A 21,424-nucleotide genomic window follows, 5' to 3' on the forward strand; every position below is an offset into this window, starting at 1 on the left:
TACCGCCTCCCCATGACCAGAGGGATTAGGAAGAAATTCAATGCCAAATTGATAGCCGAATGGACCTGATTGAAGGAAGCAAACTTTTGAAAAAATGTGTTGTTCAGTGATCAAGGATACAGCTGTCTTTGTGTGTGTGTGTTTGTTTGTTTGTGTGTGTGTGTATTTTAGAGAGTGTGTATTTTAACTGATCTTTTCTTCTTTTATTATTGACAAAAGAAACAGAAAGCCACTCCCTGAGAGACTCAATGTATATAAGAACCCAAACTGTCTTTATTGAAAAGGAAAAGATCCAGAAGAATATATGCTATCATGGAGCCTATCCTATTTTTGATGATAATTACAGAAATACTTCAGGACGTTGGCTCAGGTAACACATTTGCTATACATCTATACTGAAATCTGCAAGGTGGAAAATTTTACAAGGGTAGAGATTAGAATGTAGGGAATAGGGAAGACCAGATGTAACTGCCAATGATAATCCTGACACAATTGCACAAAGGCTAAGAATTTTATTATTTTATTGTTTAATTGTGTCATGAAGTACTTTTAAAAGACTTTGTATTTGAGAAGATGAAATTCAGAAGGTAACTGTGTAAGTCTGCTGTTCTTAGGACCCACTTGGTGAAGTTGTTATGGTAAATCCTTTCCATATGTTATCAATATAACAGTGACATGACAGCAGAAACCCAAACTTGCTTTTAAATTGGGACAAGCGGATTTGCAAAAAGGATAAAAAAGGGATCAACAAGAAAAGGGGTGATTAATGTCTTTCTCCGCTGCTGTTCTATTTATGCCCACAACATCAGGAGTCTTTATTTATTTTCATTAATTTAATGACATGAAAGTGATTAAAAATGGTGCTCCGATATCTAAGTTCCAGATGCAGCTATAGCTTTCAAACAGAAGCATAGATGCCAAGCAGGACTGGCTGGCTGGGAGTGGATTCATTTCTTATATAACACAGATTCTCAAAATTATTATTCCTTCTAAAAGCACTGATAAGGACTTAAATATGCATGAGCATGTACTGTCATGCCACTTTCTCATACAGAGCAAAAGTAGTATCAAATCTATAAGTTCCACAGTGCTCCAGACTGTGGGTCTATGGGCTGGCATAGACAAAGTTTCCTTCATTCATCCCAAAAGAAATTAGCTATTTTACGAAGATAAATATGCCTGTTGGACGTTTTGACTACATTTGTTCTTCCTAACATCAGTGTCTGTATCTGCCAATAAAATGAAAAGTATAAAATATATCAGGTGCACCTGGCCTGTTAGTTAAAACCAATAATGTAACAACTGAGCAATATAACAGAACATGATATATTTCAGGTTCTCAATCTCCCTTGAACTTTAAGGACATATTTAGGGTATCCAGATTTGGGTTATTAAAAAACTAATCCTTCAAACCCACTAATGGTAAATTGAGTGTTACCTTTTTGTATATATTAAAGCACTTAGTAATATAATTTATTGTTTATATATTTATTGGATTTGTATGCCAGCCCTCTCTGAAGACTCAGGGCAGCTTACAATATATTATAGAAACAATAAAATACAATAGCTAATCCAGTTAACTAAACTAGATAACTAACCTAATATCCCAAATATTTTAAAAATCAATCATATACAGTCAAACCTCAGCCATACATAACATTCATTGGCCACGGGGCCAAGATCAAATTGCCCCAAGCCTGGCAACATAAGTGAGTCTTAGGACTTTTGCGGAAGGTGAGAAGGACGGGGTCAGTGCGAATCTCTTGGGGGAGCAGATTCCAGAGGGCTGGGGCCCCCCACAGAGAAGGCTCTTTCCCTAGGCCCCGCCGAGCAACATTGTCTGGTTGCCAGGACCTGGAGTAGGCCAACTGCTAACTAGTCGCTGGAGTTCATACGGCAGAAGGTGGTCCCGCAAGTAATCTGACCTCAATATTAAATATCACCGCTGAAATTTAGGGCTACTTTTGGGCAGGGACTACTGTTTACAGTGAAAAATTCAAAGTAGTGTTGAATTGAACTTTTTGCATGATAATTGGCTTGCAAACCTTATTTATCAGTAAAAGCTATTTATTTCCATCTGATTCATTTTTAAAAAAGAAGATGGGAATCAGACTGCAATCCAAAATGAATAAACCCATAAGATTTATTTTAGACTAATATATCTGATCTAGAGAAATTCAGGCAATCATGAAATGGTAGTAAGGAATGAGAGGTTTCTATATAGAACATTTTAATTGCCATCATGGAATTGACCAGATATTTTTTCAGCTGGAATTGGTAGCTTTACAAATATACATTTCTAGTTGAATTCAAGCGCAAAATGTGTGAATGTATTGGAGTTCAGTAGGTTTAATGACCCACTTTTAGAGCAACTATAAATATGGCAAGGATCCGTAACATTATATTAGTATAATAATGGATTTATCTCCATTTTTTACACTGCACAGGTTACTAAATGTAAAGATTTAGCTCCCTCTTGTGGAATTATGCTTTATGCCTTAATTTTGGGAAACTAGATTTTGATTCTTTCAGTGAACAATCCTATGTATGAATTCAGTATTCCTTGTACAGAGCAATCAAAGGGTTTGTATGTATTTGGAAATTATTATCATAATAGCAATGACGGTGATAATTATTGTAATAATCTTTTTTAATCTCAATTTAGTGCCAGCTCTGAGTACAGTGGGGACACCTCCAACTCCAGGTTAGTGTGGCTGTATACAATACTAGATTAGACTGATGGAATGTCAGACTAACTAAACTAAAAAAAAAATGTTTTAAATCTTAGAATAAATAAATGTTATATTTCATACCTTCTTATCTTTAGCAAAGCAAAATGAGCACCTAGGGAAAATGGGCTTTTTGCAAAAGCAAAAATTTCCCTTTGAAAAACACAGCTTTCTTTTACACCACATCCCCAACCGCATATAATCAAAATCAATCACAGAAGATTCTCACTTAGATATGGGGAAGAAATGTAGTCTGGTGCACATTTTACTGAAAATTTTCTATTATTTTGTAATTTTAATTTAATATACCTGTTCAAAATTTTATTGTGAAAATTGTTTGTAAAAATTGAATTGCAATGCAATATTCTTATTCTATTTGTCTTGTCCATCAAAAGTTTATATTAAAGAAGCACAGATTAAAAAGCATATATATTGATGCTAATGACATTCAAAAATACTTTATATTGGAGTAAATTTCTTGCAAAACATTATTGTTAATCAGAAATGCATGCAAAAGTATGTAGAACACAGCTGTGCAATTGTAAAATATGAGAATTCAGCTTAAAATTAGATATGAAACTTGGATGTTTGTCACAGAACATAAAGTAAAATAAAAATAAGACACTTCAAGGATAGCTTTGAAAAAGGAAGTACTTCGAAAAAGGAAGACATACGAAACAAACAGACCATGCCACTAAGCAATAGAATTAAAACCTACCTCAAACACAACCTATACAGAAACTAATGAATACTATATTAACAACCAGTAGATCACACAACAACGTACATCACCTCTGCATATACCTATATATATATAATTTTAAACAAATGCATCTTACTATACAATAATTATGTACCTGCAAATTGAGAATTTAGTAATTACATGAATATACTTATAAACAGTTTGCTTAAATACGTTAGCCAATGGAAACAGTTGGCTACTATTTCTTTTTCTTCTTTTTTCTTACTTTTTTTCTTTCTCTTTCTTTTCTTTCCCTTTTCTCTATTAGTTACATAATCGACTTCAAACTATATAGAAAACAAGAGGAGAACGGTAACTCCTAAAATGTAAACCAAAGAATCTCAACCATTGTTAAGCAAGTTTGTCAATTTTGTTTATTTTAATTGTTTAAATAAAGTCTTTTTTAAAACCTTTTAGAAAAAGGAAGTACTTCAGTGGTTGGAATTTTCACTGAGTTTTCTACCTTCCTTAAAAATAAATATTTACTATTCTGCCATTTAAAACTCACTTTGCATTAAAGTACTCAAAATACTTATATAATAGTTTTCCAGATGATAGCACTATAATTCCAATGATTCTCAGAATGCTTGATACACACCCAGAATCAGGGAACTCTATTCTGTGAAATGAAAGAACTAAATGGTCGGAATAGTCAGACAACTGGCAACTTCAAATCTCAAGCAACAAATGCTTTGTCTTACATTTCCTCAAAAAGAATCAGAACACAAAATATAAGCTTGTAGGACATGACCTTGTAGTTTACCCCCACTCTGTCAAGCACCCTCCTCATATCTAATAACCTAAGTGCCAGTGCCCACTGTAACAACATTGCCAAAAAGGCACTAAGAATTATTAATCTAATCTTGCGTGGCTTCTTCTCTGGCAATATTACACTGCTAACCAGAGCATACAAAACATTTGCTAGACCAATTCCTGAACACAGCTAACCTGTATGGAATCCGCACTGCATTTCGGACATTAATACAATCGAGAGAGTCCAGAAATATTTCACAAGAAGAGTCCTCCACTTCTCTACTGGCAACAGAATACCTTATTCCAGCGTTTCCCAACCGGTGTGCCGCGGCACACCGGTGTGCCGTGAGACATGGCCAGGTGTGCCGCCAAGCTCCGGCTGGGCGGGGCGCTGCCGGTACTTCCGTCCTGGGGCTCCCGCTCGCAGCTGTCCCCCGGCTCCTGCTCGATGCCGCGGTTTTCGGCGCTCTCCTGCTGGGCTCCAAAGAAGGAAGGCGGGAAAAAGCCTTTTTCCCGCCTTCCTTCTTTGGAGCCCAGCAGGAGAGCGCCGAAAACCGCGGCATCGAGCAGGAGCCGGGGGACAGCTGCGAGCGGGAGCCCCAGGACGGAAGTACCGGCAGCGCCCCGCCCAGCTGGAGCTTCTCTGGCATCCACGGCAAGTGTCCTTTGTGGCCCCGCGGGAGGGCACTGGCGTTGGGAGCGGGGGGGGCGGCCGCAGCGGCCGCAGGCAGTCACGAGGAGATGTCGGCGGCGAGAGGGAGCTCTCTCTCTCTCTCTCAGCAAACTGCAAGCGGGAGCCCTGACGGTGGCGGTTGGACCTGCGGCAAGTGTCCTTTGTGGCCCGGCGGGAGGGCACTGGCGATGGGAGCGGGGGGGGTGGCCGCAGCGGCCGCAGGCAGTCACAGGGAGATGTCGGCGGCGAGAGGGAGCTCTCTCTCTCTCTCAGCTGACTGCAAGCGGGAGCCCTGACGGTGGCGGTTGGACGTGCTGCTGGCGCTGCGGGCCTGGCATATACGGTGTCCAGCAGCACGTCCAGCTGCCGCCGTCAGGGCTCCCGCTTGCAGTCAGCTGAGAGAGAGAGAGAAAGAAAGAGAGACATAGCAAGAGAGGCAGAGAAAGAGAGACAGAGCAAGAAAGAGAGGCAGAGAAAGAGAGATAGAGAAAGAGAGAGAGAAAGAGAGACATAGCAAGAGAGGCAGAGAGAGAGAGAAAGAGAAAGAAAGAGAGACATAGCAAGAGAGACAGAGAGAGAAAGAGAGAGAAAGAAAGAGAGATAGCAAGAGAGGCAAAGAGAAAGAAAGAGACATATAGCAAGACAGTGAAAGAGAGAGAGAGAGAGCAAGAGAGAGAGAGAAAAGCAAGAAAGAGATAGCAAGAGAGACAGAGAGAGAGAGCAAGGGAGAGAGAAAGACATAGAGGAAGGGAAGGAGGGAGAGAGAAAGAGAGAAAAAAAGAGAGGAAGAAAGAAAGAAAGGGATGGAGAGAGAGAAAGAAGGGAAGGAAGGAAAAGAGAGAAAGAGGGAGAAATAGAGCGAAAGGGAGGAAGAGAGAGGGTTTTTTTGTCCAAACTTTTCTTTAGCCCGCCCCCCCGCCCCGCCCCCCTTCACTGTTCCCCAGGATTTTGAAAATATGAATAATGTGCCGCGGCTCAAAAAAGGTTGGGAAACACTGCCTTATTCTACCAGACTTGAAATTTTGGGCTTAGATAGTTTAGAGCTACATCGCCTTTGTTATAATCTAAATCTAGTTCATAAAATTATCTGCCACAATGTCTACTTGTCAATGAATACTTCACCTTCAACTGCAATAATATACAAGCACATAATAGATTCAAACTCAATATAAACTGCTCCAAGCTCAATTGCAGAAAATACGACTTTAGCAATAGAGTGATCATTGCCTGGAATGCATTACTTGACTCTGTGGTTTCTTCCCCAAACCCCAAAAACTTTAACTTTAGACTGTCTATAGTTGACCTCAACCCCTACTAAGGGGTCTGTAAGGGGGGGGTGTATAAGCCCTGTCCCTGTCCTACTGCCCTATTGTCCTAATTTATCTGTACCTACTTTGCTTTTGTTTATGTTCATACAATACCTACTATCTTAAACAAACATACAAAAAAACAAACATACCCGCTCTATTTTATTCACTTCCAGATGTAACTAATATTAACCTTCTCCCTCTGGTCTTCATTAGGACTGTCTCTCAGACTTGCTGGAACATACAACTATTGTGAGGGACGTGTGGAGGTGTATTATGAAGGAGCCTGGGGAACTGTCTGTAGCAACAACTGGGATATAAAAGATGCTCAGGTCGTTTGCCAACAGTTAGGATGTGGAAATGCTGTAGAAGACCTGTCCTGGCCTAAATTTGGCTCAGGCTCTGGCAACATTGTTCTAAGTGACGTACAATGCAAAGGAGATGAATTTTTTCTATGGGAGTGTGATAACTCTGGATGGGGGGTGCATAACTGCAATCATCAACAGGATGCTACCGTTCTCTGTACAGGTAGGTGTGAATTTTCTTAAGTCTTGATTTTTACTGGAAGTGTGGAATCAATATGGTTATTCACTAATTAGTACTGTAGAGCAGCAGCCCCCATCTTTTGGGCACAAAGAATCGGTTGTATGGAGAAAGGTTTGTCCACGGACCATGGGGAGTGTCTTTTGTTAAAAATGTCTTTATTGAGTTTTACAGAAAACAAAAATGGAAACGATAACTTGTAATAGGTCAACAGTAATTTGGTTATAAATCAGTACATTTGATACCTATACCATAGAGATCATATAATATTAAAAATATTGAGGAGATAAGAAAAGGAATTTTAGAAAACAGAAGAGGTGAAAAAAGAAAAAAACAGAAAAAAATAGAGTAAAGAGAGAAAGTTTAGATAAGAAATAGAAAGAAACCAGCAATGTAGCTGGTGTATCGTATCAATACGACATAAATTTCAAAAGTGTCACTGATGTATTATTTTCCCTTTTTGTTGCTTTAAAGGTTTCTACTAGGTTTGTTTGGGAGTAAATGAATAAGATCTTCCAATGTTACATATAGGGTACATCCTTTATAGTATGATAAATACAGTATAATTTTAAATTTTATTGTTCATTGATAAGTGGTATAATTGGCTAAGGAAAAGAAAATTTCTACAAATAATCCAAAAGGAAGATAATTCAACAAGGGAGTGTGTTTTGAGTGCTGCTTACATTGTTTACAAGGCCTGGTTGCTGGAACGCCACGGACCAGTGCATCCTAAGCACTCATAGGATAAGATTGTTCCATAACTACATATATCCATTTTATTGTTTCTTGTAATTTCTTGTCATATTAGTTGCCCAAATCCATTAGATTTTGAGTGGCATACAAAATTGGAAAATCCATAAAATTTACAATATCAAAGCAAATAGACATCCTAAAGAAAAACTGACTTGTAAACAATAGAAATCAAATTTAAAAACACAACAATGCTGATACATCAACCCAGTGATGGGCTAACAAAAATTTTACTACCACACTGTGGGCGTGGCTTATGCATTTTCTTTCAACATCTTTCAGTGCAAATTGAGTGCTCTGGGGTGGAGCTCCAAATTTTGCTACCGGAACTGCGTTCCTGACTGTTCCCATAGGAGCCCAAACCTAAGACCAAAGCCAGGTTTTAAAAGTTTTCTGGAACCCTTAAAGAAAGAAGGCAATCCTTATCTATTCAGTTTCACAGATTGAGAGGCATGGCAGAGGGGGAAATTACTCACTTAAACTTTCAAGGCAATCCAACTACTCCTTCACTTACGATTTGCACTAAACAGTGTCTTAAACAAAGATCTTAAAACAAAAAAGTTTAAAATAAAAAAAGTTTAAACAACATTCATGTGGTAATGATTAATTATATGAATATTGGTTTTTTTTATAGGTGAAAAGTATAAACCATGTAAGTGTTTCATTTATTATGAATATTTTTGTATGTTCTTGCATAATAGTAATGTAACAAACTGTAGAGCATCTTATCAAAGTGGATATCCTCCAGTTTTTTGGGATTTTGTCACAATAATATTAATAATGATACACAATATGGAGTTTGGTATCAACTTTTAAATGCTTGTGATTTAGCAAGTTATATAAAATTAAGACCACCATAAATTTTATAGAATCAAGATGAAGGGAAGTGTTACTATCACTTTATAATGTCATGGTAAAACAGCACTTGGAATATTGCATCCAGTTTGGTCACCATTATATTAAAAAGATGTTGAGAATCTAGTCTAGAAAGAGTGCAGACAAGAGCAACAAGGAAGATTAAGAGGCTAAAACATAGGAACAATGGTTGCAGAAATTGGGTATGTCTAGTTTAATAAAAAAATAAGGACTACAGGTGTTGGTTTCAATTCAAGGTGTTGGTTATCTCCTTTAAAGCCGTAAATGGTTCAGGGCCAGACTATTTACGGAACTGTCTCCTGCCTCATACCTTGCTGCAGCCAGTAAGGGCCCACAGAGTTGGCCTTTTCCAGGTCCCGTCCCACAAACAATGTCAGCTGGCGGAATCTCAGGGAAGAGCCTTCTCTGGGGCAGCTCCGATCCTTTGGAATCAACTGCCCCAATGATCCATACTATCTCCATCCTACCAGTCTTATGGAAAGCCGTTAAAACATGGCTTTTCCAGCAGGCCTGGAATTAGGATTGACTGTAAGTAAGTATGGTTTTCTAGAACATTATATATTTTATTGCACTATTTATTTTATTGCTATATTTTTATTATAGTTGTTTTTATGACTATTGTTAGCCACTCTGAGTCCTTTTTGGAGTGAGCGGTATATAAACACAAGCAAATAAATAAAATTTGATAGAAATATTCTGATATATAATGAAGAGGGGCCAACAGAAGGCAGAACAAGAAACAATGGATGGAAACTAATCAAGGAGATAAGCAACCTAGAACTAAGAAGAAATTTACTGACAGTTAGACAATTAATCAATAGAACAATTTGTCTCTAGAAGTTGTAGATACTTTAACAGTGGATGTTTTTAAGAAGAGATGAGACAACAATTTGTCTGAAATGGTTATAGAGCTCTCTATTTGAGCAGGGGCTTGGACTAGAAGACTTCCAAGTCCATTCCAACAGTGTTATTCTGTACTTCTAAACTTCTAAAACAAAATCTATTATGTGAACAAAAAAAGATGCATTTCAGTACATTCTTTCAGAGGAAAGTAGTAGCCTGCCATACATGCAGAATAGCTAATGAAAAAGAAAAGAGCTACAGTTTAGCAGTAGCAGGTGCAGTGATTCAGCAGACAAAAGTCCAATTTATGTCAATATACTGTAATTATAGAAAATGAAGACCCCAAAATTCCAAAAAGTTCAGCATTTGCATGATCTTTTACCATTGCAATTTACCAGCTGTTTTAGTTTTTAGTGAACAGTGCACAACCTCAATCATGTGATGTCATTAAACATTTTATTACCTAACAATATCTGAAGATGTTGAACTTTATTGAGATAAAGAGGGAAATTGTTTTATTTGTTTGCGCACATGTGTGTGTTATCTATAGGTGTAGATGTAAATAGATTGCAGATTTAACCATCACATTTTATTATATCTTCCAGCTGGAACTGAAGGAGATGGTGAGTTTGTATTTAGAGTCTTTTGTTTCAAACAAAACACAGTAGCTTTTAAAATATTTTGCATGAAATGAGTTTCTTTAAAACTTTCAGTAAACTATGAATGTACAAAATTCAGCAAATGAAAAATCTCTGAATGTAATTAATATTTTAATTCAGTTGATTCAGTCAGATAATAATTGAAATTGGGTGCTTGTGACTTCTTCCTGTAATTTTACTCCCCCCCCTCAATTATTGTGACTCTCTAGTCTCTAAATAATAGGGTACTATGAATTTATTACTTGTCAAGACTTACTACTGTTTCTTAAAAGCAACTTATAGAACTCACCCCTATTAAACTACATCTCTCTCTCTCTCTCTCTCTCTCTCTCTCTCTCTCTCTCTCTCTCTCTCTCTCTCTCTCTCTCTCTCTCTCTCGTAGCATGCATGACATACAAGAGATTGTTATTATTAAATATGAAAGAATTCCACATTAAAAACATAAGACTGTATTAAGTAGTACAAAATGTAAGATTTGTGGGTTACATGAAGTATCCAGTGAAGCACACAAATCCTCCAGTCTTTGAAACTTTCCAGTCTTTTCTTTCAAATCTGTCCTCTCTGAGCTTGGATGAACCCCAAGGACTCCACAATTCTGACCTACGGTACATATATTTTCTTCTCTTCTTCTCTTCCTTTCCCTCCCTGTTGACCTAAGTTAACTCCTTTTGCTTTGCAAAGGGGTTTACTGTTTCTGGCCAATTCCCCTTTTTTACTTGCATCTGCCTAGCCCACTTTATTTGGCCTTTCCTCATCCGTGGCAGCATCTATTCTAATTTCTCCATGCTGTTTGTCTAGCCTTCTACCAGATTCTACCCAGTTTGCCTGTTCTCCTGAGGTCTTTTTACATCGCCTTCCCCTAAGCCAGTGATGATGAACCTATCGCACAGGTGCCACAGGTGGCACACGGGGCCGAATCTGCTGGCACGTGAGCCCTTGCCCTAGCTCAGCTCCAACATGCATGCGTGTATCGGCTAGCTGATTTTTGGCTCACACAGAGAGCCTCCAGGGAGATGGGGGAGGGCATTTTTTCCTTTCCCCGGCTCCAGGGAAGCCTTTGGAGCCTGAGAAGGGCAAAACACGAACCTACTGGGCCCACCAGAAGTTGGGAAACAGGTCATTTCTGGCCTCCAGAGGGCCTCCAGGGGTTGGGGGAAGTTGTTTTCATTCTTCTCAGGCACTGAGTTGTTGATGTGGGCACTCGTGCATGCATGATAACATGCCTACTACTCTTTTGGCACCCAAGGAAATTTTTTTTTTGCCATCACTGCCCTAAGCCATACTTGCCCTTTTCCAGACCTCCCATAAACCTGTAAATTGGCTGACAAGATTGCAACTTGTTTTCTATTTACAACTTTAAAAAAAAATAGTCATAAAAGTCACATTGACACTGAAGCTATCTTTTAAAAATGACCATAGCTTTCCCAACTATACGGAGTCCTCGACTTTCAACAGTTTGTTTTGTGACCATTCAAAGTTACAACAGTTTTTTCACACTTACGATCATATGGCATCTCTATGACCATATGATCAAAATTCAGATGCTTGGCAACTGAATCATAGTTATGATGCTTGTCCCAAGATCTTGTGAACCCCTTTTGCAATCTTCTGACAAGCAATGTCAATGGGAAAGCCAGAGTTATTTAACAACTGTGTTACGAATTTAACAATCACAGCAATTCATTTAACAACCAAGAAAGAAAGGCAAGAAAGGTCATAAAATGGAACAAAATTTATTGAACAACTGTTTCACTTAGCAAGAGAAATTTTGGGCTCAATTGTGGTTGTAAGTCGAGGACTACCTGGAGTGACTAAAGTGCAGCTCCCATCACTCCCCTCTTTTTGATGGGGAAACAGATGAAAAACAAAACCTTAACTTATGCATTTATCTTAATTTTGAAAATAGGTCTACAATCACCTGTGCTGACAGCAATCATTTTTGCCTTTTCCCCTCCCTGCTAAAGTGCTGTTTGTGCAGCTGCTGGATGGCCCAAACCGATGTGCTGGTCGTGTTGATGTTGTTTTTTTTGCCAACTGGAGACATGTGGTTTGCAGTGAAGATTGGGACATAAGAGATGCTGAGGTTGTCTGCAATGAACTATACTGTGGCCATGCTCTTGCTGCTCTGACTGATGGCTCTTTTGGTAAAGGAGAGAGTGGCCCTTTGATGACTAAAGTACATTGCTCTGGGTCGGAATATAGTATATTGTCATGCCCACACGAGTATCGTCCTGCTACATGCGGAAATTACAACGATGCTGCTGTTATATGCTCTGGTAGGTATTTTATTCTGCTTTATGAAAACTGTCAGATATATTTTGCATGTCATCCTTTTCTTTCAAGAGATTCGTATTGTTTAGTCAAGTTATTTATTTATACATTTATTATTATAAATTATTCACAGTGGATAGTTCATCGTCATGTACCGTCTTGAAACTATTGAGCATATCAGTTAGTAAGATTCAACATTTCATTTACTGAAAGGTGTATGCAATAAGGTTCAAAGTAACTTCAAAAATAATCTCTTTTTTTGGATAACTTTTATTGATTGATTGATTGATTGATTGATTGATTTGATTTGATTTGTATGCCGCCCCTCTCTGTAGATTCGGGGCGGCTCACAGCAATAATAAAGACAATGTAAAAATAAATCTAATAATTTAAAAAACACTAAAAGCCCCATTATTAAAAGCAAACATACACACAAACATACCATGCATAAACTGTATAGGCCCGGGGGAGATGTCTCAGTTCCCCCATGCCTGATGGCAGAGGTGGGTTTTAAGAAGTTTTCAAAAGGCAAGGAGGGTGGGGGCAGTTCTAATCTCCAGGGGGACCTGGTTCCAGAGGGTTGGGGCCGCCACAGAGCAGGCTCTTCCCCTGGGTCCCGCCAAACGACATTGTTTAGTCGATGGGACCCAGAGAAGGCCAACTCTGTGGGACCTAACCAGTCGCTGGGATTTGTGCATTTTAAAATGTGATTTAGATCTAAGCAAAGCTTCATGAATTACTAATAGCTCTGCTTTCTTTGGCGCATGTATTCAGCAGCAATTTAGTTTTTTCCAACAATTCTCTGTTTAGAATTGATCATAGATTCATGGACAATGAACTTCTGTTAATATCTGACTCCTCTAGAGATGGATCAGAAAAAGGATTTTGTCCAGGGGCGAAATTCAAAAATTTTCTCTACCTGTTCTGTGGGCGAGGGTGGGCGTTGCAGAGCAAGGGTATTGCAAAATTTCCATTCCCATCCCACTATGGGGCCAGCCAGAGGTAGTATTTGCCGATTCTCCAAACTACTCAAAATTTCGACCACAGGTTCTCCAGATCTGGTGCTGGATTTCACCCCTGATTTTGTTCAATGTAAATGTCCTTAATGTGTACCTATCTAGTCCACTCCACAAGTATTGTTTGAGTGAAAATACATGGAATCAATGAAATCACACTGAGAGCATGATAGAAGTTCCTGTCCACAAATCTTTCTCAAATTAATATCAGTTTTCAGGTTTTGCACATTAAGTCTCAAGAGCAGCTATTTGTGATAACAGTTTGAACAACACTTCTATTTTTTTTTAAGCTGGAATCTCAGAAGTCTCCATAGACTTGTTTCCCCATTTCATAGCTGCAACCACCATATTAAATAAGATTAATCCCTTTTTGCAAGTTTGCTTTGCTGTTTAATCAGTTGAGGTTAGAATTTTAAGTCTTCTAAAAAAACTAAGCAGACTAGTGTTGTTTTTTTTACCTAAACCTATGAGCCTTAACCAACTATGACTAAATTTCATTAAAATTATTGGAACCACAAATAGTTATGACTAAGCCATGCATCATTGCTTGCAGCAAATGACGCCTGATTTTAGTTGGAATGGAGCTACTTTCTTGAGAGTTTCCTTTGTTTGTTCCAAGAAATCCATACCCAAAAGCTTAGCTGAAGCATATTTTTCATATTAGTGGAAGATTTGAAATATTATAATAAGGGTTGGCTTCATTTCTTTCACAGGGATTTTCAGAGAGTTCCCTAAAGGGAATGCAGGACTGATCCTGTAAAAAAAGATCACTCCTCATATAAAAAGCTGCAACAAGTCAAGTCAGTTATTTATCTATCCCAACATCATAAATTGTGACTGGAAGGGATTTTCTAAAGATTAAAGCAAAGGTGTTACATTGATCACTTGCTTTCTCATCTCATCATTCTCATCAACTGAGGAGTGAATCAAAAAGTTTGTGATGCAAAGCATTTCTCACCCATGGTCCTATGATCCTTTCTTAGAAGGGCATCATGGCCTTGCAGTTGTTATGATGGTGAAACTAACAATGAGGGTGGTGGTGGTGATTTAAACTTGTATGTACATGTCTTTTTGAGCACTCAATTTATCTCCACTTATAGATTCTGGATTGAGTCCAACTGGAATTCCAGGTAAGGCTATAGTTAATTGTAATACTGTTGAACGTAATATATATTATTATTATTATTTATTAAATGGATTTGTATGTCGCCCCTCTCCAAGGACTTGGGGCGGCTCACAACATATCAGAAACAATATAACAAATACATCTAAAAATCCAATTAATATGGCTAAAAAGACCTTAAAAAACTCTAATATAATTTAAAAACATTCATCACATTCACTCAACAAAACATACTAATACATTCATCGGTCAGGGGACTAGTATCTAATGGCCCCAAGCCTGGCGATGTAAATAGGTCTTTAAACTTTTATGGAAGGCAAAGAGGGTGGGGGCAGTGCGAATCTCCAGGGGGACCTGATTCCAGATGGCCAAGCCCCCAACAGAGAAGGCTCTTCCCCTAGGTCCCTCCAAACAATATTGTCTAGTCTTAGCCTTATGTCTGATTATTGAATATTTTGTAGTGACCAAACAGTTTAAATTACCATTAGGGCATAAGCTCTTCTGCATTAGGTCCAGGTCACAAGGTTATGGTCTGGATGGTTTAAGTGATTCAGTCTCACAAAGAAGGAGTCAGCCTATTCTCCAAAACACCTGAGGGTAGAACAAGAAGCAATGGGTGGAAACTAAAGGAGAGAAGTAACTTAGAACTAAGGAGACATTTCCTGATAGTCACAATAATTAATCAGTGGAATAGCTTGCCTCCAGAAGTTGTGAATGTCCCAACACTGGAAGTTTTAAAGCAGATGTTGGATAAGCATCTGTCTGAAGTAGTGTATGGTTTCCTGCCTAAGCAGGGGGTTGGACTAGAAGACCTCCTCAAAGGTCCCTTCCAACTCTATTGTTGTTATTATTATTAAATTTTGTAACAGAAAATGCTGCTTCCTTGCCATAAGCATATCTGCAGGATTTAGACAGTGTGTCTCAACGTTGGCAGCTTTCACTGTATGGACTTCAAGTCCAAAAACTTCCCAATGAGCCACAGTCCCCTCTCATCATCTATGGTTCTGCCGTTGTTTGAAAGATGGTGATGATTTAAAATTTCATAGAATAAAATTCATATTGGCCAAGTGTGATTGGACACATATGGAATTTGTCTCTAAGGTATAAACTCTCAGAGTACATACAAATAACAAAGTAATAGGTCATACATCATAAATCATAGTTATAAGCATTAATCATAAGATGCAAACAAGTGATGAATAATAAGATACCAATAGGAGGTGTAGGAAAGATGAGATCACAAGGATAATAGCAATACAGCCTACTACATCTTTATATATCTTTAGGCCTAAGACAGTGCCGTGGGAATTACAGTAAGATTTCAGCAGTAATGACACCGAAGGAAAGACTATCTTTGTGTCTAGTTTTGGCATGCAATGCCCTGGAGCAACATCCTGAGGGGAGAAGTTAAAGCAGCTTATGTCCACAATGTGAACTGTCTATAGATATTTTCTAAGCCCTCTTTCTGGTTCATGCAGTATAGAGATCCTCAATGGAAAGCAGGCTGGTTGCAACTGCTCCCCCCCCCCCCCCCCCATAGTCCTAACTATCTGTTCAAGACTATCCCTGTCCTCTTTGGTTGCTGTGCCAAACCAGACAGTTACTGAGTTAAAAATGAAAGACTCAATAATTCCTCTTATCTATATCAGCAGATCCTTGGGCAATCTGAACTATCTGAGGTGCCAGAAGAACATTCTTTGTTGTACCTTTTTAATGACATTCATGTTCTTTCTGAATATTAAATTTATTTCCATTTACAGGTTATGGATCAAGCACGATTTTTGTTTAACAGGTAAGTTTCCAATTAATTGAGATAGTAATATTATTAAACCTGATAACTTAACATTTGTAATGGCCAAGTTCAGAGAGGCAAAATTTACACACATTTGGAATTACTTTTAAGGTGGGGGAATTCTTGGACTTGAATCTGAAAGCTGCCAAGGCTGATACACACTGAGTTAGAGACTGCTCCCATCTTTTTACTCAGTTCTTCCTAATCCCTTAGCCCAGTGTTTCCCAACCTTGGCACCTTGAAGATATTTGGACTTCAACTCTCAGAATTCCCCAGCCAGCATTCGCTGGCTGGGGAATTCTGGGAGTTGAAATCCAAATATCTTCAAGGTGCCAAGGTTGGGAAACACTGCCTTAGCCAATCTCATTATCTCATGATTCAACATCAGATCCCCTTTAGATTTTTTAAGAAGCTATACACTTTTATAAACATCCATATTCCAGATGTGTATAATTCCCAAGTGCATTTCTAATGTCCAAAAATTTCCCAAGTGCATTTCCAAATTTTGCAGATGTTAAACAGCATTCCCCAGGTTATCGCACATTTCTTGGGAAAAGATGCAATGCAGCCAGGGCTATATTAAGATTCTGCTGGGCCTAAACCCGTGGGCTCCTGATGGAATAATCCAGATGCTCAGAAATATCAAGATATTCCATGGATCTATTTTTTTAAAAGTTCCAGATAATAAGTAGCAAATAAGGAGTAACAATCTCTTATTCATTTTTATTTATTAATGTTTTATGTTTATTGTTAGGATGCATAGCATGGGTTTTGAATTTATTATTTTTTAGATTTTTGTTTTCATTAACAATTTTGTAGGTCTTAGGCACACAGCCTATTGCATCTAAATAGAATATATACCATAACCCCAGCTGGAAATTATAATAAAGAGAATACTGGAAGCGGGAACTATCAAGATTTGAAAGAAAATTTTCAGGAAGCTCCTGCAAAAGTGGTTTATGTTAGCAAGCCAAAATAATCTACTAATTTAGTCATTTTGCACTCACTGATCAAATATTCCACTGCAGAATTCTTTCCAACCAGTTAATCATCTCCAGCTACGAAGTAGTCATTCCTGGTTTTCTCTCAGAAAGTTTTCATATATTTGCAGAATCATATATGATTCTTGGAATGTAATTGCCTTTCCATAAGGCAATTGTAGATTAGTGGTTTGATGAATTGTCAATGTAAGCTGTGCATTTCTCCAATTCAAGTACCGTATATACTCGAGTATAAGCCAACCCGAGTATAAGCCGAGGCACCAGTTTTATCACAAAAAAACCTGGGAAAACTTATTGACCTCAGTATAAGCCGAGATTAGAAAATGCAGTGGCTACTGGTAACTTATAAAAATGGAAACCAATAAAATTACATTAATTGAAACATCAGAAGATTACATGTTTTAGAATATTTATTTTAAAGAAAACCAGTAAACTAGCTCTGTAAATTTAAAACAGGATTCCTTCTCATCATCTCATCATTAATTGGATTTACATTATTGTTCTGTTTTTATATATGCTGTGAGCCACCCTGAGTCCTTGAGAGGGGCAGCATACAGATCCAGTTAATTAAATAAATAAATAAATAAATAAATAAATCTGTATATCCAAACAGAGCTTCAGCATTAGCTACTGTGAGGTTATCAGCATAGAAAACCAGATAGGTAGGTAGATGATAGATAGACAGACAGACAGACTAGTGAGACAAGCAAAACTTGCAAAACACAGACAGCTCTTGTGGTTTTGTATCCTAAATATGCAGGTCCTATTAAGAATCAAACTCATTTTTAAAATATGTAAAATGCTTCCCCTCATACTTGTTAATTGAAACTTGCTCTCAAACCCACTTTATAAAAGGCAACTTTTAAAGATCCACAAACACACTTTAGGAATTCCTGTCTAGCTCTTGCCTTATTAGTTCCTATCCAAGCAAGGATAGCAACTACCACAAAATACCATTTTTAAGCAGTTTAAATCCTTTCAAAGGAGGGGGAGGAGAATCTGACAGCAGGGGGCCTTTTTAATCCAACTAAGGGCAATGCAGAGAGAGCAAGGAATAGTTACGGTAAACCTGTTGACAAATACACACAGGGAGTTAAAAAAAAAGCCTCCCGGTTTCAGCAAGGGGAAAAAGGAGGCACTTTGGCCACACACCCACTCCTTCAAAGAGGTAGCTGGCTTTTTTCACGGTGGGGAGAAGGGGGCATGCACACACACACACACACACACACACTCTAAAATTCATCCTCCTTTTTCTTTGTTGCCTTGGCTTCCCTTTCATTCACACCCCCACCCCCATGCTGCTCTAGGGCTTCCCCCCTCCTGCCGACTCAGATAGGGTTTATTTGTTGACAAATACACACAGGGAGGGAGCAAGGAGTAAAAAAAAAAAGCCTCCCGGTTTCAGCAAGGGAAAAAAGGAGGCACTTTGGCCACACACCCACTCCTTCAAAGAGGTAGCTGGCTTTTTTCACGGTGGGGGGGAGAGGGGGCACACACACACACACACACACGACCTCACCGGCTTCCCATTGCTTTTTTCCCCTCGGTTGGAGCACTTGGCTGGCTCCTTTGCTTGAGCCAGGGAGAGGAGGCACCAGCCCCACCCCTCCCACAGCCCTTAAGGCGCGCGCGAGGGGGAAAAAGCTGGTGCCTCCTCGCTCTGGCTCAAGCAATGGCGCCCTCTTGTGGTGACTTTGTCAATGACCCGAGTATAAGCCGAGGTTGTGTTTTTCAGCCCATTTTTTGGACTGAAAAACTCGGCTTATACTCGAGTATATACGGTACATTTCAGTATATTTCTCCAATTTCAGTACATTTATTTTGGAATATTGTTATGCATTGACTGAGGAAGCACATGAATTGCTCACAGATCTGGAATGAACCACCAGATGACTTCGCATTGATCTATTAAGATTAGGCTGCTGCTGAAGTGAATCAGTCAACTCAATTAGAGAGCATCCTATACTATGACAGATTTGTAGGTGTAGACCATGAACCTATTATATTTCTTACATTCACAATAGTATATCCAGGATGGGTGGAATGTACTATGCACATCTGGATAGTAATGTGTTCTTTTATGTGAAAATTATGAATAAAAGTATTGACTTAATGAACTAAGCAAGAATGACTGTGCATTATATAGCATATAGTAAAATCAATGGTATTTCAGCTTCAAACTACCCTTTATCTGAAAAAAATAGAGCAAACGTTTACCAGGAATAAAACATATAAGTGAAAGTGCTTTAATTAAATTAAAGTAGTTGGTTTTTTAAAAATCAGAATAGGTTCAGAACTTGCATGTGTACAAGTCATTTATTTCGAATATTTTCATATTGTTAACAGTTGTATCTTCAGGAAATATCAAGCTATTTAAAAAATGGAATATTACAACCTATGTTTTACAGGTAGTTTATCTTGCAGATTAGAACGTATGATCACTAAAGTGGTAGTAATAGATGAAGTAGCCAGTAAAATAATATAAAAGATAACATATGGAGCTCAAGTTGAACTGTGTAGTCCTTGGTGATCTCTAGCTTGGATCCTTATTTACAGATGTTTCTTGTATGACTAGATACAATCAGTACTAGTGACTGTGGAGTTTGTTCTTTGTTTATATAGAGTTGCTAATGTGGGTTGAAATGAAGTTTTTTCCTTGGTAGATCCTTGATTATGATATTACTTTCTGCTTGATTGTTTTTCTGGTGTTAATCTCTGCTTCTTTGGATAAAGGTTGCAGGAGAATATGTATTCTTAGCTTTTTAATTGTCTCTTTTGAGCACCAAGGACTCCACAAAGAATACAAAGCACACAATAAGAATAGCTGAAGTATTATCTTCGATATTTGACCTATTGAAAAATTATTTTATTCAGCAATACAATACCACTAAACATAGTTGGATAGTTGGTCAAAATCTATTTTTTTTTCTGTACCAGCACAGAGATTATACAAACAGTCCAACACCTGCATGAAATCCAGTTCATGTCTCAATTTAATGGTCAATTTCTACAGGAATAACTGTTAGAATAATGTCCTCATTCCCTCTGCGTACTACCATGCTGAGTGTACTGTCCTTTTTGATAATGTCACTGACATCATTGGCAGAAATTATTGGCTGTCCATTAATGCTTATAATCACATCATTTTCTTTCAGGCCTCCTCTGAAATAAACAAGAAAAAAATTAGCTTAATAAAAGATTCACACCTGCTTTCTATAGCAAGACACTTCAAGATATGGGAATCACAATTCAGTCTAAGAAACTACTACTGTATTTGGCCAATATAGTATATATATGCTTACTTTGGGAAAGAAAGGAAGTTTCCCGTGACATTAGACAAAAAAAGTGTGAACATGCATCCCTTGATAAAGAATCCATGATTATGTACCTCTCATTGTAAAGTTTTGCCCAGAGTAAAGAAAGAGCTGATATAATAATTAATAATTATTAATTTGTATGTATTACATGCAACATATATAGGATACTATTTTTACCTTTCCCCCCCTACTATGCCTCATATATAGCATCTTTATTGCCTTGTTGATTCAACTATCACTACATAAGCACAATAGCCTTTGTAGTAAACATTTAGATTCCTGTAACAGACTCAAAGAGAGCCAACTGATGAAAAATGCAGCTATTAACTAATGCACAATCGTATGAGTTTATCATTTTATATATGAGATACATTAAAAATTAAATTTGAAACTGGGCCTATTTATAAAGGTCCACTTTCTGAGGCACACTGGAAAGATCTTTTTATCAATTACAAATTGTGAAATGTGTTTCCTCCAGAACTAATATTGATTTCATTTCTATATGTTTCTAATGGAGGTTTTAAAAATAGTCTGGTTCATTTTTAATTTCTGCTATTAACCCTTGAGGTTAATTGTTGAAAGATAGCATAAAAACAACATAAATATTTAATAACAAAATAAGCAGATTTTTGAGACGTTGATTTAAAATTGAAATAATAATTGTTCTATACACTTGTCTAATTGTTATTTAATTTATCTAATATATAATTGTTAAATTAGAGAGGTGGTTAGTACTTCAGTTATCATTTTTAAGAAGTAAAATATATCCAGTTTCCTTTTTGTAGAATCTTTTAAACATTTCCATGAAATAAACCTTATGTGATATCTAATGGCTCTAAGAATCTTCCTTGCCTTCTTTTACAAACTTTTCTTCTGACTGAGAAATTAAACTTATACTTCTAGAGCAGTGTTTCCCAACCTTGGCAACTTGAAGATATCTGGACTTCAACTCCCAGAATTCCCCAGCCAGCAAACGCTGGCTGGGGAATTCTGGGAATTGAAGTCCAAATATCTTCAGGTTGCCAAGGT

General features: G+C 37.9%; 2 protein-coding genes across 3 annotated transcripts in view; one reads left to right on the top strand and one right to left on the bottom strand.

Moving 5' to 3' along the window:
• Positions 1–263: 263 nt before the first annotated feature.
• Positions 264–21,225, top strand: LOC139167736 (scavenger receptor cysteine-rich domain-containing protein DMBT1-like). The gene is made up of 9 exons (XM_070752558.1): positions 264–370; positions 2,666–2,704; positions 6,421–6,732; positions 8,132–8,149; positions 9,822–9,839; positions 11,840–12,151; positions 14,263–14,292; positions 16,046–16,077; positions 20,234–21,225. The coding sequence occupies exons 1-8, from the start codon at positions 313–315 to the stop codon at positions 16,072–16,074; spliced, it is 816 nt and encodes a 271-aa protein (XP_070608659.1). The 5' UTR covers positions 264–312; the 3' UTR covers positions 16,075–16,077; positions 20,234–21,225.
• Positions 19,304–21,424, bottom strand: part of HTRA1 (HtrA serine peptidase 1) — a 44,490-nt gene continuing 42,369 nt past the window's right edge. For both annotated transcript variants that reach the window (XR_011559182.1, XM_070752557.1), the window contains exon 9: positions 19,304–20,240. Coding sequence is in view for 1 of the 2 variants with exons in the window: in XM_070752557.1 (XP_070608658.1) it covers positions 20,072–20,240 (169 nt within the window). In the remaining variant the exon portion in view is untranslated. The remainder of the gene's footprint in view (positions 20,241–21,424) is intronic.

This window comes from Erythrolamprus reginae, chromosome 5, assembly GCF_031021105.1.
Source record: "Erythrolamprus reginae isolate rEryReg1 chromosome 5, rEryReg1.hap1, whole genome shotgun sequence".
NCBI lineage: Eukaryota > Metazoa > Chordata > Lepidosauria > Squamata > Dipsadidae > Erythrolamprus > Erythrolamprus reginae.